Source organism: Microcebus murinus, chromosome 14 (assembly GCF_040939455.1).
Source record: "Microcebus murinus isolate Inina chromosome 14, M.murinus_Inina_mat1.0, whole genome shotgun sequence".
NCBI lineage: Eukaryota > Metazoa > Chordata > Mammalia > Primates > Cheirogaleidae > Microcebus > Microcebus murinus.
The window spans coordinates 46,855,705-46,873,296 of record NC_134117.1 but is presented as its reverse complement, the minus strand read 5'-3'; the positions used below and the strand labels follow the sequence as shown (position 1 = coordinate 46,873,296).

At 40.1% G+C, this 17,592-nt stretch overlaps 1 protein-coding gene and 1 pseudogene across 2 annotated transcripts; both read right to left on the bottom strand.

The window, feature by feature from the left end:
• Positions 1-317: 317 nt before the first annotated feature.
• Positions 318-14,345, bottom strand: NRBF2 (nuclear receptor binding factor 2). Of its 2 annotated transcripts, XM_012762738.2 has the most exons (4): positions 14,099-14,343; positions 7,715-7,799; positions 2,265-2,305; positions 318-1,108 (listed from the first exon to the last, which is right to left on the bottom strand). In XM_012762738.2, exons 1-4 carry the CDS (start codon positions 14,126-14,128, stop codon positions 398-400), a joined length of 867 nt encoding a protein of 288 aa, XP_012618192.1. In that variant the 5' UTR covers positions 14,129-14,343; the 3' UTR covers positions 318-397. The 2 variants fall into 2 exon arrangements, with proteins under 2 accessions (XP_012618192.1, XP_012618193.1); XM_012762739.3 differs by lacking the exon at positions 7,715-7,799 and having other exon boundaries at positions 14,099-14,345.
• A 2,235-nt stretch (positions 14,346-16,580) lies between these two features.
• LOC105870251 (ferritin light chain pseudogene) lies at positions 16,581-17,149 on the bottom strand (annotated as a pseudogene).
• Positions 17,150-17,592: the final 443 nt, after the last annotated feature.

Here is a 17,592-nt window from a genome sequence, read left to right as displayed (position 1 = left end):
TATTATTTAGGTTTTGCATTATCATTTATGGCATTATAGATTAATTACACATAACATACTTTTATATATTTTAACCCTGAAGATAAGAAAAATAATTGTTGCTTGAAAAAATTATTCCAGGTAGCCATTTGGTTTTGTATCAGGAGAAAGTGAACCTCCAAGAGTTTAGTGTCTTGCCAAGTCGGAATCATTAGCTCAAGTCAGCGAATCAGATATGCGACATATTTCACAGTGACTGTTTCCCAAGTCCTGGCAATGCCTCTTCTCCCACAGTATGCCAGATGATGAAGCATTTCCGGGATTACCCTTGTATATGGTTTTCCCTTTTTTTTTTTTTTTTTTTTTTTTTGCTTAACTGTATTATTTCCTCTTCTCACCTCTTCTGTGACCTTCCATTTTAATTATTCATAAGTCCTTTCAGAATATCCTCAGAGAGATCCATAAGGGGAAGTTCTGGAGATGGAAAATCCAAGGGAGGAAGATTTGGTATTGGAATGTCCTTGGCTTTCCCGGTATTTGCTGCAAATTTCTGCCAGGTTGAGGAGGCTGTAGCAGTTTCTGAATGTGGTGGCAAGCTCCATAACTCTGACTTTTCTACAAAATCAGCATCTACATCCAGCTCCTTTTCTATCGGACCTTTTAGAAGTCTGGCCTTTTCAGCCTTTAGTTGTTTATTTTCTTTCCTCAATCTTTCATTCTCAGCCACAAGGAATTCCACATGCCTCTTCAACTCTGCAATTTTGGTTGCCTGCTCCTCTATAATCGTTTTATCATCTTTTGGGGCTTTGCTTCCAATACATGGCTCTGTTGGCTCACTCTTTTGCTGAAGTAAAAATAGTAGTGTGTCTGGATCCCTGTCAAAGATCCCCTGAATTTCAGGCAGGTGTTTCTCCGTGGAAGGGCTGTACTTCTGAGAAAGAAGGGGGCTCTGGCCCTCCGTGTCCTCAGCAGACGGTTTGTGAGATGCCTGAAGATGGGTGGCTACGTCCCTGTCTGTGTTCTGCTGAGCTTTCAATCTTTCCTCACGCTTTGCCCTTTTCCACCTCTCCTGGATGAGGAGGAGCTGTTTCATGTGGCTATCCCTTTGCAATTCCAGTGATAAATGAGCCTATTAACACAAAAAGAAAGATACAATTTGAAGAATTGAATATTTTAAGTCTCTTTAGTTATATCCAATATATACTACTCCAAGATCCTCCTATCTGAGTAACTCAGTAACACTTAGAATTTATATACTATGTTTGCAATTCAGCGAAACCTCAAAAATTTTTCAAAATAGCTAAGTCTTAAGCTAACACTTTTATTCATAAACAAAACACTATCCATTCAAAAAGTCAAAAGTCCTATACCCAGTCAACACACCAAGTGTGCCTTACTCCATGTGCAAATGCCATTTGTACTCAAAACCAGAAATCTTTATAGACATATTATCTCTACAAATAGTTGAAAAGACTTGTCCAGGCTCTGGGGCTCACATCTGTAATCCCAGCACTTCAGGAGACTGAGGTGAGAAGATTGCTTGAAGCTAGGAGTTCGGGGCTGCAGTGGGCCATGATTGGACCACTGCACTCCAGCCTGGGCGACAGAGCAAGACTCTATGTCTTGAAAAAGAAGAAAAAAAGTCTTCCTATTAGGAGGGTGTTTAGAAGGCTCAATGCACACCCGTGTTATGAAACCAGGTTCTATCTTGTCAAAGGGGTGTAAAGGATAGAGCACAACTTTTACGTTCCTTTGGTTTGTTCAGTTTGAGTAGTTTTTTCCTGCCACTGACATCCCTCACAGAAATGGTATCTTTAATTCAGTCACACAAATATTTACTGAGTACCTCCTAGGTACCTGCTACTTTTATAATCAAGAAATGTTTGGATAAAGGCATTTTTAAAACCTAGGCAAGCCTTCCCCAAACATAGAAGACAATTTTTAAACTATCTTTAATAAGCAAAGCATAACCCGGCTGTGTGAGCTAATAGTCAAATATGAGCAAATGATCAGGAAAGGTCCTAAGAGGGTCTCTCTAAATCTGGTGATCTAAGATCTGTTAACCACTAGGAAAAATGCTACAAGTTTCTTCATGCCATGTCTGGGCATCAACAGTAGTTCATTTAGTTTTAATTTCCTTCCTGAAGTACTTTTATCTTGCCTATTTAATATATTTTTGACTAGAGAGTTGAGAGGGGCAAAATATTTTATTTTATACGTAATTCAAAAGTCTCTACAAGAAAATCTTTCTAATCCTTGTTACAAATATTAAGAACATGTCTCACCTGCTCAGATTGTGTCAGCTTCATGGCTTCGGAAAGATACGCTGGTAAAAAAAAAAAAAAAAAAAAAAAGGCACATTAAAATGTAAGTGTCATCATTTTATAATTAACAGATAAAAGGAGTTTCAATATTCCTCACATGACAAAAGAACTGGTCTTAAAAAGCAATTCTGCTATAACTTGAGATTTAAAAAAAAGACAGGATTCTTAACCTCTCCAAAAAGGATGTCAGTGGTAATGAAATATAAATATTCCCTATCACATTTTGAAAGTTTTATTCTTTAAAACCCCTGTAGATTTTACAATTAAACTGAAGATGGCCCAGGCACAGTGGCTCATGCCTGTAATCCTAGCACTCTGGGAGGCTGAGGCAGAAGGATCACTTGAGCTCAGGAGTTCAATCGAGACCAGCCTCTACTAAGAAATACAAAAATTAGCCAGGCATGGTGGCACGCACCTATAGTCCCTGCTACTTGGGAGGATCACTTGAGCCCAGGAGTTTGAGGTTGCAGTGGGCTATGATGATGCCACTGCACTCTAGCCTGGCAACAAACGGAGACTCTGTTTTAAAAACAACCAAAAAATAAAAACCAAAAAACCTGAAGATAGCCTAATCACCAAAATAGGTTTAGGGAAGATTAGAATTAAATAAGAACCCAACGAAACCCTATTTATTGCTCATTATATTTACAAAAATATCAAGAGATTACCAAAGACTTTTTATCCATCTGAATACCTGGACTATATCATTTTGGCCTCCTACAGAACCACTTTTAATGAACTATGCTGGCCGGGCATGGTGGCTCACGCCTGTAATCCTAGTACTCTGGGAGGCCAAAGCGGGAGGATCGTTTGAGTTCAGGAGTTTGAGACCAGCCTAAGCAAGAGTGAGACCCCGTCTCTACTAAAAAAATAGAAAGAAATTAGCTGGACAACTTAAAAAAATAATAATAAATATAAATATATATATAAATAAAATTGGCCGGCCATGGTGGTGCATGCCTGTAGTCACAGCTACTCGGGAGGCTGAGGAAGGAGGATCGCTTGAGCCCAGGAGTCTGAGGTTGCTGTGAAATAGGCTGATGCCATGGCACTATAGCCAGGGCAACAGAATAAGACTCTGTCTTTAAAAAAAAAAAAAAAAAAAGAGCTATGCCATCAGCCTACAACAAATTAGGTAGTTAAAAACTCTAAGAACTTGTTGACAAATTCTATTTACTGTAAGAAAGTTAATGAGGACAGCATAATGTCATTTATGAAGACCTTCAACAAACTTTTCTGTCTTCTTAGGATCAGATCCTGAGTGACTTAATTTGTTTGAATTCAAATAGCCAATGTAAAAATCCTTACTTTTCTTCTTTGGGCTGACTGTTAGAAAGCTTAAGGCAAGTTCTCCTTCTATAAATATGCAAGAACTCACAGTACATTTTGTGAACTATACTCCCAGTCCTTTCCCATTTTAGATGATCTTTCTATAGATTTCCTCATCTACCTATTCTTAATTACATTCTATATTTCATTGTTATAGTCCTCCGTAAGACATTTTATATCCTTTTTGGAACAAGATGGGATATAAATAACAAGTCCTGTATTGTTAATAACAAATCATGCGCAACCTCCATTTTTTTAATCTCTTGCTTACTATAAACTTTTTTGGCAACTTTTTTTTTGTCCATCTCAACTTTCATTCCTACATTAAGTTCCTTTTTTGCCTTTTTACAGATACCACAAAGCACTGCTTTCTGTCCAGTTTTAATCCAAACATTTTAATGATTTTTCTGATTTCATGACTTAGAATTGTTGTCTCCTTGGATCTCCCATAGTCCTTGAGGTATAAATTAGATGTTCCAATAAAGAAAAAACATAGATGGTAATAGTCTTTGCCCCAACCATACTTATATTTTTTTTCTCTCAATTTGTTCTTGTCTTTTATTTCTGTACTAAGTCTGTATAGCTACATGCTATTTCTTTCCTCTTGTTCATGTTTAAATCTGTTGGGACATTATATCAGCTCTGCTATTGCTCTGATACAGTATGGAGGAATGTTCTTAGGTATCCTTCCCATCTTGCCTGCATACATGTCTGTCTGAACTATAGTTTGTTTTAAATGTACTTTTGTAACAAATAGAACAGTTTTCACAAAACCAAGTTTAAACCAACTGAAACACCTCCCCCTTTATAGCACAGTAAAACCATATAACATGATAGAAAAGGATACCTAAGGATATGCCAAAGCACAATAATTCAACAAATAATCACTGTCATTTAAAGTATTTCCCACATTTAAATCTTATAATGGGGCTTTTTTTAAAAGTTATTTTAAAAGAAAAAAAATTTTTAGTATCTGATTGCATGGTCATGGATTTGCCCCACAGATTCTTATAGGAACAAATGCCTACCCAAAATACAAGTTTAGGAAAGGAATATCTATCTCAGAAAAATCTAACAATTCTGGTTAAACTGCTTCCTTAATTATGACACAAAGCTAAAATTCAAAGTAGAGATTAAGTAAATCATGGGGAAAAGGAGCTAAGGAAATCAGAAGAACTTATTATTTCTTAATAACCAACTACTATTCTATCAGGTGTCCATTAAACTAGTACCAAAGCACAAAATGCACAGCAAAATATCACCTCTACATGATAAAGACTGCTCTGCACTAGAATCATTTTCATGTTACCACAGTTTTCACAGGAAGGCCCAGATTAAGATTTGTTTTCAACCAAAATGTTGATCAAATACATATAAAATAACTGTATTTACATATGCTGAAGATGAGAGGTCTGCTCATCTTCTGAAATGTTCATTTTGAATTCTAAGTATTATCAATGGCTGTTATTAATTTCGTCATTTAAGCTTTTGTTCTTTTGTTGTTTGTGAAACAAAATTCACAGGACTGCATGAGAACGGTAAGAGAGAGTTATACCAATCCAGTTACAGCTGTTATGCTAGTCAAAAGATTAAAGCAAAAGATTTTTCTAACAATACTGAATCCCTGGGAGTCTGTGACTTCTTAAACTCACCCTTTTTCAATATGGAAAAAATGTGGCACCCGCTGCCAGATCTAGATAGTATTTTCCTTCCTGATTTGCTATCCCAGGTTATCTGGCAAATGTGCGTATGCTCAGTTTCATTTGATTCAGCCACTGTCCACCTCAACAGTAGATCCTATCTTTCCATAAGAGGAAAGAAAAATCAAGTAACTTCTTCAATACATTTACAAAACAAACACTACAAAGTATAGAGGTTATAGAGTCCTCCTTAACTATGTAATATCAGGGTAAGTTTTTAGTCTCAGAATTTCTTCTTGATCTTTGAGAGCTGGACACGGGCTAACTTCATTTGCTCTTAAGTCCTCCCGTTTCTGGCTTTCCTTCCTATTTGTCTTTTTCAGATGCTGACTTTTCCCTGTCATATCTCTAAAATGATTTCCTTCCTTTCAGAACACATCTACATCCATACCTCCCAAAACACACCTATTATAAGCCCTAGTTGTAAGTCAATTTGGAAAACAGCTCATTTCGACCACATAAATTTTCAACTCCACTCTAAAACAAAACACAGAGCTATTTTTAACCAAGTCTAAACCCCAAATCTGCTCAGTGGGATTTTACTAATCACATTTAGTTCTACATCCATCATTAAAGCTAATGTAATCTAACTGGCTGCCTGTATCTTTTCTACTCCTAAGAAAGTCACAGACTGGCCGGGCGGGGGGCTTGGTGTTTGAAACCAAACAATAGTTTTATGCCAACAAAGACAAGGATTATGTTAGGAATGGAACTTTTCTGCCTTTATTATTATTATGTATTTATATGTATATATCTTTTATAGATATACAGTCTATGTTGCCCAGGCTGGCCTCAAACTTCTGGGCTTAAGTGATCCTCCTAAAGTATTGGGATTACAGGTATGAGCTGCTGTCAGGCCAAGCCTTTTCTCCCTTTTATATTCAGAATATCGTATAACTCAGTATACAACACATGTTGATTCACTCTGTTTTAACATATTATATATGTGTAACCATGACCATTTTGGGTTATAAAGGCATCAATTCATGGTGGCATTGTTTTTCTTAAATAGTTAAAATAGGTTTCTCTACAAAAAAAAAAAAATAGAAAAATTAGCTGGGTGTGGTGGTGCATCCCTATAGTACCAGGTACTTGGGAGGCTAAGGCAGGAGGATCTCTTGAGCTCAGGAGTTTGAGGGTGCAGTGAGCTATGATGATGCCACTGCACTCTAGCCTGGCAACAAAGCTAAACATAGTATATTGTCTTTATAGTGATTACAAATTTAACAATCTGATTCACAACAAAATATGGTTTAGAAAAGATTTAAAGAGCACTGGCTAACTAATTTAATGTAATACGAAGCCCCCATAAAATTCACATAAAAATACAGATTTACGGGGTTCTTAAACATATGTGCTCAACCCTACAACAGATACATGGGATACTCTTCAGTAGCAAAACTAATTCTATTAAAAAAAAAAAAAAAAAGACTTGAAATTTTCCCTGAAAGTTAGTGACTTATAGGCAAAAATCACTGAAGAGGACTTATCCAAACCAATGCTCACCATGCAGTGTGTATTTCAGCAGTTAAATAACATTGGAGGGACAGGCTCTGCCAGGACAGAATTTGGCTTTGATCATACCAACCCAGGGGGAAAAGAAAGTGCCTACCAGCAGAAAGACTTCAGGGCTTGCTCTAAGAAAGGTGACTCACACCCATTTTGGATGCAACATGATTAAAACACCCCCTTTCCCAAAGGTTTTTGGTTTGTTGCTCAGCCAACAGAAACTGATCTAAGCAAAACAGGCCCCCAGGACCTAATAAAATTAGGTCTTTGATAAGAAGCCAACAATTCTAAACTTTATACTTAAACGAAAACTATCCCAGCATGTTACTATTAAGCAGGCAAGGAGAGATGAAATATCCGGAAAGGAAACTAAAGACAACAGGAAAAATCTGCCATTTTAGGTGGCAAAGGTCTTTGGTGGGTTTTGTATTTTCAGCATCTTAGAAAATGGAAACTCGGTGAAAATGAATTGGTTGGAATTGAATTAATATTGCTTTCAGAACCTGAAATTGCTAGCTATTTGAAACCCAGACTCCTTTTTATAATAACAAAAACTGGCAGACTTCTAGCAGTCAGCTTCTGTCTTTAGGAATCTTTGGGCTCAGAGAGCTGTGCCAGGAATCATTTACCAGTATGGTATTTATGCCACCTTCATGCATAAACACACTGGGTTAGGAGGAGCTAGGAAATCTTACACTTAATTGAAAAATAATCAAAGCTGATGATCTAGTGGGTCAGCAGTGTCGACCCTGCACGAGCAGGGCAACACACACCACTACTATTGTGATTTTCACTTAAATAAAGTATTAAGAGATACTGGGGATAAAAACTGCCCTTCAGTATTACTTAGTATTTCTTAAAAAGAATACTCACCTGCAGCCTTTTTGTGACAAGAAATAGCCTCTTCGTATTTGCCTGCAGCTAATAAACGGTCTGCCCGTCTGCTCTGTTGATGAGCCTAGAAGACAAACATTCCTAAGTTCTTCTGAATCATAAAATAAAACATGACTTAAAAAAAAAAAAAGCACTTTTTAAGATGATAAATAATGCCATTTGTTGCCACACATCTAACCACCATTAACAGCTGTATATGTAACTGGGAAAATACAATGAGTAGAGCCTAGAAATACAGCACCTGAAAGAAACTGGCAACTTTTCTCTGCTCTACCAATAAATCCCTCTTCTCAAGGTTAATACCAGGCACCTCATTTCTTCAGTGACCACATTCTTCCATTCTTCAGAAATTGACCAAAACAGCTGCAATCACAGATTGTTACTCAAAATGTGCATTTTCCTGGCAGGGTACAGTAGCTCACACCTGTAATTCCAGCACTTTGGGAGGCCAAGAGTTCAAGACTAGCCTGGACTACACAGCAAGACCCCATCTTTATGAAAATAACAAAAAATTAGCCGGGCATGGTGGCACATACCTGTAGTCCCAGCTACTTGGAAGACCAGGGCAGAAAGGAGGATCCTTTTGGGCCCAGGAGAGGCTACAATGAACTATGACTGGGTCACTGCACTCCAGTCTGGGCAACAGAACAAGGCCCTGTCTCAAAAATTTACCAAAAAAAAGTGCATTTCTTTATTTTTAACAAAGCTCCTTTCAAAACAAGGGCTATTTTGTAGATACTCTCACTAGTCTATATGGTTTAAAAACTATAATCATCACTCTGGGAGGCCGAGGCGGGCAGGATCACTCAAGGCCAAGAGTTCAAAACAAGCCTGAGCAAGAGCGAGACCCGTCTCTACTAAAAATAGAAAGAAATTAATTGGCCAACTAAAAATATATAGAAAAAATTAGCTGGGCATGGTGGTGCATGCCTGTAGTCCCAGCTACTCAGGAGGCTGAGGCAGGAGGATTGCTGGAGCCCAGGAGTTGGAGGTTGCTGTGAACTAGGTTGATGCCACAGCACTCTAGTCCGGGCAACAGAGTGAGACTCTGACTCAAAAAAAAAAAAAAAAAAAACCCCTATAATCAGAAAATCATTTACCAAATAGTAAAATCCAAGCATCTCTTGTATCATTCTTCTTTCAGCATTAAAGTTACTATTTGTTTTTAAAATAAAAAATGTGGAAATTGTACAGTTGAGGAATCGATACCAATATCTAATATTACAGAGTAGGATTTTTTCAGGTACAAGTCACCAAAAGAACAAATTCAGACATCCTAAAAGCAAATAATTTAAGTGCCCCTGAATGTAAGGTAAATGGATTAAACAAGCTGTCACTGGCCACACTTTAAGAATGTCAAAAGAGCTTATACATTACATATTATATATACATTATAATATACATTACTTCACTTGTTTTCACTACAACTCTGTCAATGTGTTTCTCTCTCTCTCTTACATAGGAAGGCCAAATAGACTGATGGGGTCATGTAACTTACCTAAGATTATTATTACATTTGGCTAGCCAGAAGAAAAGAAGAGGTGATCAACTAAAGTCTTCTAACTAATGTTTTCCTCACTAACTCACATATGATAAAGCAAAGCTTCATAAAAAAAGCAAAAAGTACTTCACAGTTCATAACAGCACTATTCACAATAGCCAAAAGCTAGAAGCAATCCAAATGTCCATCAACAGATGAATAAACAATATGTAGTATATACACACAATGGAATAGTATTCAGTCTCAAAAAGGAAATTCTGACACATGCTGTAACGTGGATGAACTTTGAGGACATTTTGATAAGTGAAAAAAGCCAGTCATAAAAAGAGAAATACTTGGCCAGAAACAATGGCTCATGCCTGTAATTCTAGCACTCTGGGAGGCCAAGGCAGGATTGCTTGATGCCAGGAGTTTGAGACCACCCTGAGCAGGAGCGAGACCCTGTCTCTACCAAAAACAGAAAGAATTAGCTGGGCGAGGTGGGCGCACCTATAGTACCAGCTACTTGGGAAGCTGAGGCAGACAGATGGCTTGAGCCCAGGAGTTTGAGGCTGCAGTGAGCTATGATGATGCCTCAGCACGCTACCCAGGTCAACAGAGTGAGACCCTGTCTCCAAAAAATAAAAATTTTAAAGAAATTAAAATATAGGCTCAATATTGTCTTCTTTCCCAAAGTTAAACAGTATTACCTTGTATAACTTTGAATTTATTTATTTTTCTGTCCCTGGGGAAAGCTATAAATAAAGATGAATAAATTAAAAAAAAAAAAAAAAGGAATACCATATGAATGCAATACCAAAAAGGCAGCAGAGAAAAATCTAATATATGCCTGACCTACAGCAGGGTCTTCAGTTAGGAGCAAAGGAGAAACCTATTCACTCCCCCGTTCCCAATCATTTCACTGAGTCTCCTACAGACAAGTAGTTAGTATCTCCAAACAATAAGCACTGAATTGATTGCCTAACTAGTGCAATGCAATTATACTTAAGATAACTGCTCAAGTGTTAGAGAATTTCAGGAAGACCTCTTTTTAATTTTAGATCTAAGGATCAACTTCTCCCACATGCAGCTCCCCCTGCATCTTTTTTCTTCCTTTAATTCCCAGTTAAGCTTGCTTTTTCCCAGAACTGCCACCATCTGTTGTGAAGACAGTGAGAATCTTGTGCAGTACCTTTCAAATTATAGGATGCAACCCACTAGTGCGTTGTGAAATCAATTTAGTGGGTCACAACTTGCATTTTTAAAAAATCTAATAGTAAATATTACACTGCATCACATATAGCAAAAAGGTTTTGTTTTTGGTGAAGTTTATGAGGGCTCTGCATTTCTGCATAATTCCAGGAAGCATCTTCTATAATACAGCAGCACTGCAGTAATATATGCATGAACCATGCTGTAAAAATTTCTCATCGTGGATCACAGTCAAAACAAGCACTGGAAAGATCAATATTTTATTTAGAAATCCTGCTTTCAAATCCCATTATCATCATTTACTCTGCATTTCAAATTTTTCATCTGTAAAACTGGGGGAATACTAAGAGGACAAGATAAATAATGTATGTAAAGTGTCTGATGCCAGCCCCACCACTTAATAATTGCTAGATATATTTCACTGCTCTACTGCCTTTTCCCAGAGTGCCTCCGTTAGGCCCAGCCTAGCTTGTGACAGGATGACTTTTCCTTGAAAATTTTCAGGGAAGCAAGGGGTTCAAATAGCCTCTTTTTACCTTAAAGATTTTAGCGCCAATATTTAATATATATAGTTGACTCCACGTATATACAAGGCTATTCCTTGGACCATGATATCTGATTCCTTTTTTTAGATGAGAAGCTTGAAAACAAGAGGCTTCATTAACCACATCACATGATGTGAGAACTGACCACACCAGAGAGAAGCTGTTACTCTCAGCACTCTTAAGGGCCAAACACACAGAAAACAATGTGGCCATGCAGTCACATGGACCCTGCCCTCTGCAGCAGAGGTAAGCAAAGCATGAGCGACAGTCATGTACAAATTAAGATCTGACATCACTTTCCAAATCAGCAGCAAACAAACCAAAGAACTAGATTTGAAGTTTGTTACCAGCACTCACACTGCCAAAATTAAAAGGATGCAAAGAAATGCCTAAATATATACTAAGTAATTTTATGTCACCATTTTCCTATATTCAAAATTGACCCAAAAAACCTGATGAAACAAACTTAGAGTACAAAAGACTAAGCTTTTTTCTTCTTCAATGAAGAATTTATTTTTCTTTTCATCAACTCCAAAAACCAGAGAACTAGAACTTCTACATCATCTGTACTACATATTAAAATAAATACTTCAAATTAGTCTCTTCCAGATCTGAAAAATTCACTGAGAGGAAATAAGCCTACAGGCACCTACTGCAAATCCAACATTAAAGAATCAATACTAAGGCAGAGGCACTAAATGCCAACACACATCTATGGTTCAATATAGACAGGGCAATACTGAAATGAAAATAAGTAGTACATTAATATGGAAGCATTAGTAGAAAGAGGTCATGATATCAAAATAAGTTGTGATCCATAATATATGTGAGTCACTGACCTAAGTTAATTACTTAATTTCTCTCAGTCTAAGCTGAATACATCGGTAAAACTGGAAACTTCTTACAAAATTCCAAGGATATTCAGGACATATGATTATAAATCCATGTCCTATAATAAGTCCTCATACAATAAATTTGGATGACACTGAGATTAGAAGCTTGTATATACAAGCTTGTGGGATTTTTAAAGGCACTCATTAAATCACAGCACTGAGAACTATTTCTCATGTGGAGTCAACCAGATACCAAGTTAAGGGTTCTTTGACATAAAAAAATGACAGCTTTCAAAAAACCCCAGTCTTCTAAAACTGTGTGATAGAGGCCTGTCATTGGTACTTAGCAACAGTTAAATAATTCACGTAAATGTCAATCTCTGTTCTATTGTTATCTGTCAATAATCAACTAGGCTGGAAATCAGATCTTTTAAATCTCAAGTGCTTTAAGAAATCAAGATGCCAAATTTCTGATACTTGTCCATGTAAATTTTGTGGCTGGATTATGGAATTATGTTAGCCTGCTTAAGAGAACTTTTTCAAAATTCTCCTATAAAAGGAGAATTCAAATACTACTGTCACCATTTAACTAATTTTTCCTAAACTGGTGATTCTGCTGCTCCATCTACAACTGTAGCCTAATTCCGGTCTTCTCATAAGCCCCACACCTGTGGGGCAGTTGGCAGGGGTTATGCTGCAGCCTGAAGCCAAATAAAGTGAAGCTAACTGGAACTGAACCAATGGTCATTTTGCAAGGACACTTGAACTTTGAAGCACTCTGGAAGAGGCTGGTTATTTTTAATAATATTCCTATTAAGTTTCAGTATTGAGCCATCCATTATGTTTTATTGTTTCTTAAAAACAAGAAAGGTGTAAGATATTTCCCTGGTTTTTAAAACTCACAAATGTAGTCTAATTCTTCTTAAGTGTAAACAACTCTTACCAATGGAGGCAAGACTCAACTTAATAAAATTGGAGTGGGGAGGCTCCTCAAAGTAGGTAACCTATTACCAGTGATTTGGAACCACAGCTTTAGGTTCCTAGAATCTCAGGTTTTTAAAGCTCAACAAATTCAAACTTTTATTCTACAGATTTTAAATGAAAGACTTATAGTCTAGTTATAACAGCTAACTCTTACACTGTAAGATGTACTGGGTACAGTTCTAAGTGCTTTACACTCCTTTAATCCTTACAACAAACCTGAAACATGAAACAGTGAGGTCAAGTTGTTTCCCCAAGGTTACACAGCTATTAAGCAACAATGCCAGAATTCAAATTCAAGCAGTCTGGCTCCAGAATTTATTATACTCTTAAACCACCAGGCACTACTGCTTTTCTAGAGAGAGGTTTGAACCAGTCCAAGGCTCTTCCAGGACTTCAGAGTTCCAAAGAAAGAACCTAACCCTCCATAATCCTTTTTCCCATCCCACTATGGCAAAGAATTGCAAATCTGACTTAAAACTTCTTCCTGTATGCAACCTTAAGTAATCTGACTTTTGTATCCAAAATTGGTACCCTTTCCGGGAAACTAAAAGATGTGGTGGCCAGTCCGGAAAGAACTCGTGTTTCTTCTTGGTAGCTTTTTTTTTTTCTTTTTCCCTTTGACTTCTTGTTTTTTTAATTGCAAACCTGAAACACCTATAAAACATAAGGAAATAGGCTACCAGCACTTTTTCTGGAAGCAGCAAACATCTATTGCACTTTCATGATGCCTAAATTGATGAAACTGAGCTAAAGAGAGACAGCTCTTTTTACCAGCTGTTTCTAACTTACTCGGGGAGAGAGAGAGACTCTCGGTTTACGCATCAGTATGTACGTGAGAAATCAGTGAAGAGAAAAAGGGGGCTGAGGAGGAATATTACTCTCTGTCCAAAGTGAGAGACTCAGAACCTCTACGTTAGAAGTTAAAACCCGTATTATACACCAATTCTGCCCTGGCCGGCTTCAGTCTCTCCAGGCTGCAGGGAGGTGGCTACGTGGCGCTAGGAGGTTTTCACCCCGGCCGGAGAGGAGGTGGCAGTCCCATCTGGTGGCATCCCCTCGCCCGGGGCCCTGCGGCAGGGAACGCCCGGAGGTGGTAGGAGCTTCCCGGGGATCCCCGAGACGGAGAAAGTGTGGGGCGGCGTGCCCGGAGCCGCTGTGGGGACAGGGCCTGCTTGCGCCCCCAGCCGCTGCGAAAACCCCTACCGAGCCCGCCTCCCGGCCTCAAGGGTCAGGCGACACGCCAGGGACCGGACCAGACTCCTGAAGCAAAGGTACCCAGGAGAGACGCTATCCTCTGTGGGCCACTCACCAGGTTCAGAGGTCCTTCCATTACTTCCATAGACCCCGGGATGAGCGGCGGCCTGAGGAAGGGGAGCGGCGGCGCCGGGGCACATGGAGGGGAGCGGCGGGGAGGCGCGACGCAGCCGCGGAGACGGCGGCCCCTCTCCGCTCCCGGAGAGGCAGCGGTAGGCGCACAGGGAGCAACAACCAAGCCACTTCCTCCTCCGGCGCCGCGCCGCGGGCCCGCCCCCTGCGCCGCCGCCGCCGCGGCCACGCACGGCGCCGTGACGTCACGCGCGCGGGCGGCTAGTTCAAGGTGGGAGGGAGGACAGGGAGTGAGTGGGGCTCAGGGAAGGAAGGGGACCAGCTGACGTACGCTTGCGTGTGGTCAGTCTTTCCTCTCGCGAGAGACATCATGGTCAGCTTCTTGACTACTACTCTGATGTCACGTGAGGAGGTGCGGCCTTGTAGTTCCTAGCTTAGAATGGCTTTCTGCTGTTGGCTTCTCGTATTTCCTTCCAGGCTGGCTTTTCCTCAAACCACTCTGTTTAGCTACACCGTCTCTTGCTTTCCTGTTCCCACCTTTATTCCTGTACCGGATTTCCTTTTTTCACTCATAAAAGCAGATTAGAAAATGCTAAACTGGACTACTGCTGACCCCCCTGGAGGCTGACAAACATAGATTGAGGGCTCTGCCCTCAAGTTGCTCACAAACTGTTAAAATAATAAGGGTCGCATTTCTCACTGCTGAAAATTTAAAAAGAAAAAAAAAAAAAAAAAAAAGGGTCGCAGATAGCCAAATACAATACTCTTTCATTTAACAATTGTGAGCCAAGCCAATATGCAAGGTTCTTTCTGTTGTGGAATTCACTGATAGTTGTGATTTCTGTGGCAAGGGGAGCAGATAAGGAGCTGTGATAGGGAGGGACCAAGTGGGGATGGGTGGTGAAGGAAGACGACATGAGGTTTTTTTGTTTTTTGAGACAGAGTCTCACTCTCACCTGTCACCCCAGCTAGAGTGCAGTGGCGTCATCATAGCTCACTGCAACATCAAACTCCTGGGCTCAAGTGATCCTCCTGTCTCGGCCTCCCGAGTAGTTGGGACTACAGACAGGCACCACTACGCCCAGTTGGTGGCTAATTTTTCTATTTTTGGTAGAGGCGGGATCTCTTGGTTAGGCTGGTCTCAAACCCCTGCCCTCAAGCATTTCTCTTGTCTTAGTCTCCCAGAGTGCTAGGATTACAGGTGTGAGTCAGAAGGCATGATTTTAAGTTGAAACCTTGAAGAGCCAGCAAAGCAAAGACCCATCCTGGCAAAGGAAATGTCTTGCAGCATAACATTAAAGCAGGAAAAACAGCTGCAGCATCCATAGGATGCAGGAAAGAGGTGTAGGCCTCTGGCCCCAGAAAGGTTCACTGAAAAATCCTGAGGCAGATTGATTAATAGAAGGAAGGAGATACAAATTTATTTACAGTGTATACAGAGGAACCCTCCAAAAGAAGATTCAACTGTTGTTTAGAAGTTTAGAAGTTTATATACCTTTCTGGTAAAATGGGCTATGGGGGGTGGGGAAAGAATTTTGTTCTGAGGCAATAAAGGATTTCTAGGGAGGATGAATAGACCAGAAACAAAGATTAAATGGTAAATAGTTCTCTTTAGAATTTGAATGAGTCTGAGAGATGGGATATTATCTCCTTAAAGAGTCTGTTCAGGTGTGGGCATATTCCTGTTCTTACAGAGAGGGGAAGGATAGAACAATTGTTTTCTTAGGTGGGTTTGTACCTTAGGAAGATAAAGTTTAAATTTTTCTGGTGTGCTGGGAGGGGGAAGGTCAGAGAAACCTTGAGGCTTCTTCATTTAGTCTATTATGTCAAAAAGCCATATTTTGGGCTAAAATATTTTTAATTTCCTTCAGAGACAAAAGTAGAAATCTAAGAGGCAAATTCCAGAACATAGATGACCCCGTAGTACACAATGATGCATTTGGATTTTATTCGAAATGAATCGACAGGTGAAGAATCTTATGCTAGATAGTAATCTCCTTTATAGTTTTTGAAAGATCAATTTCTGTAGAATATGAAGAATAGATTGTATGAGGCCTATGGTAAAAGAACCCAAGACAAGCTAATTGATTAAGGGACTAATTTCAACAGCTTAGGGAATGGTAGCAGGGAATGTTAACCAAAAGTTCTGGCACTTGTCCCCAGGGCTGGACAAGTAAGCGGTTTGAGGAGAAGGAAAGAGGAGTTTATTAATTTGCCAGGAAATGAAGAGGTTGGCACACTCCCATCTCAAAGTACCAGTGTCCTACCTCATTTATTTATTTATTTATTTGTTTGTTTGTTTGTATATTTTTTGCTGCAAAAAGCTTTATTTCCATTTGGTCCAAGGCTTGGAATTGGACTCCAGGGTGGTTAAAAAGCTGTCTAGTGGCTGGAGGGAGAAGCTCAGGCAGAAGCCTTGATACGTTAAGAGGGGCTCTTCAGTGGTCACTGGGCTTGGCAGCCTCCTAGTTGTGCTTGAGAGTGAGCCTTTCGAAGAGATACTCGCCCAGCCCAGCCTGGGGGCCGGCCAGCCTGCAGAGGTTGGTCAGGTGGTCACCCATCTTCTGGATGAGTTTCACTTCCTCATCTAGGAAGTGATTCTCCAGGAAGTCACAGAGATGGGGGTCTGTGCGGGTAGAACCCAGAGCATGAAGATCCAGAAGAGCCTGGTTCAGGCTCTTCTCCAGGGCCATGGCGGCTTCCATTTTGTCTTGGGTGGTACCCCACTCATCTTGAGATGGCTTCTGCACGTCCTGGAAGAGAGCACGCCCGCCACGCTGGTTTTGCATCTTCAAGAGACTGCTCGGCACCCTCTTGCTTCTCATCAGCCAATTCGCGGAAAAAGTGGCCCATGCCTTCCAGAGCCACATCGTTGCGATCGAAATAGTAGCCCAGAGAGAGGTAGGTGTAGGAGGCCCGCAGATGCAAATTGACCAGGTGGTTGACGGCTGCCTCCACCTCGGTGGAATAATTCTGATGCATTTGGGAGCTCATGGTTGCTCGGCAGTAAGACGCTAACCACAAAAAAGGTGTTAGCTGGCTCCAGTAGCAGGAGATGGCAGAGATCTTCTCTTGGTCCCGGAGATTGCAAGTGGAGAGGCGATCAGAAAGCAGTCGGAGGCTGGAAGAAAGGGAGTCCTCGGGTCTGTTCCATCCAAACACTGTTGAAGCAAGATACAGAGCCACGAGACCACCCAACCCGCTGCCTATTTTTATTTTTATTTTTTTGAGACAGAGTCTCACTTTGTTGCCCAGGCTAGAATGAGTGCTGTGGCAGCAGCCTAGCTCACAGCAACCTCAAACTCCTGGGCTCAAGCAATCCTGCTGCCTCAACCTCCCGAGTAGCTGGGACTACAGGCATGTGCCACCATTCCTGGCTAATTTTTTTCTATATATATTAGTTGGCCAATTAATTTCTTTCTATTTTTAGTAGAGACGGGTCTCACTCTTGCTCAGGCTGGTTTTGAACTCCTGACC

Bases quoted from the DNA above. Each gene is read 5' to 3' on its own strand.
- NRBF2 (XM_012762738.2), bottom strand. From the start codon at position 14,128: ATGGAAGTAATGGAAGGACCTCTGAACCTG. The intron at 7,800-14,098 runs GTGAGTGGCCCA...TTTGTCTTCTAG, and splicing joins TGGAAGGACCTCTGAACCTG to GCTCATCAACAGAGCAGACG. The intron at 1,109-2,264 runs GTGAGACATGTT...TTGTGTTAATAG, and splicing joins AGCTGACACAATCTGAGCAG to GCTCATTTATCACTGGAATT.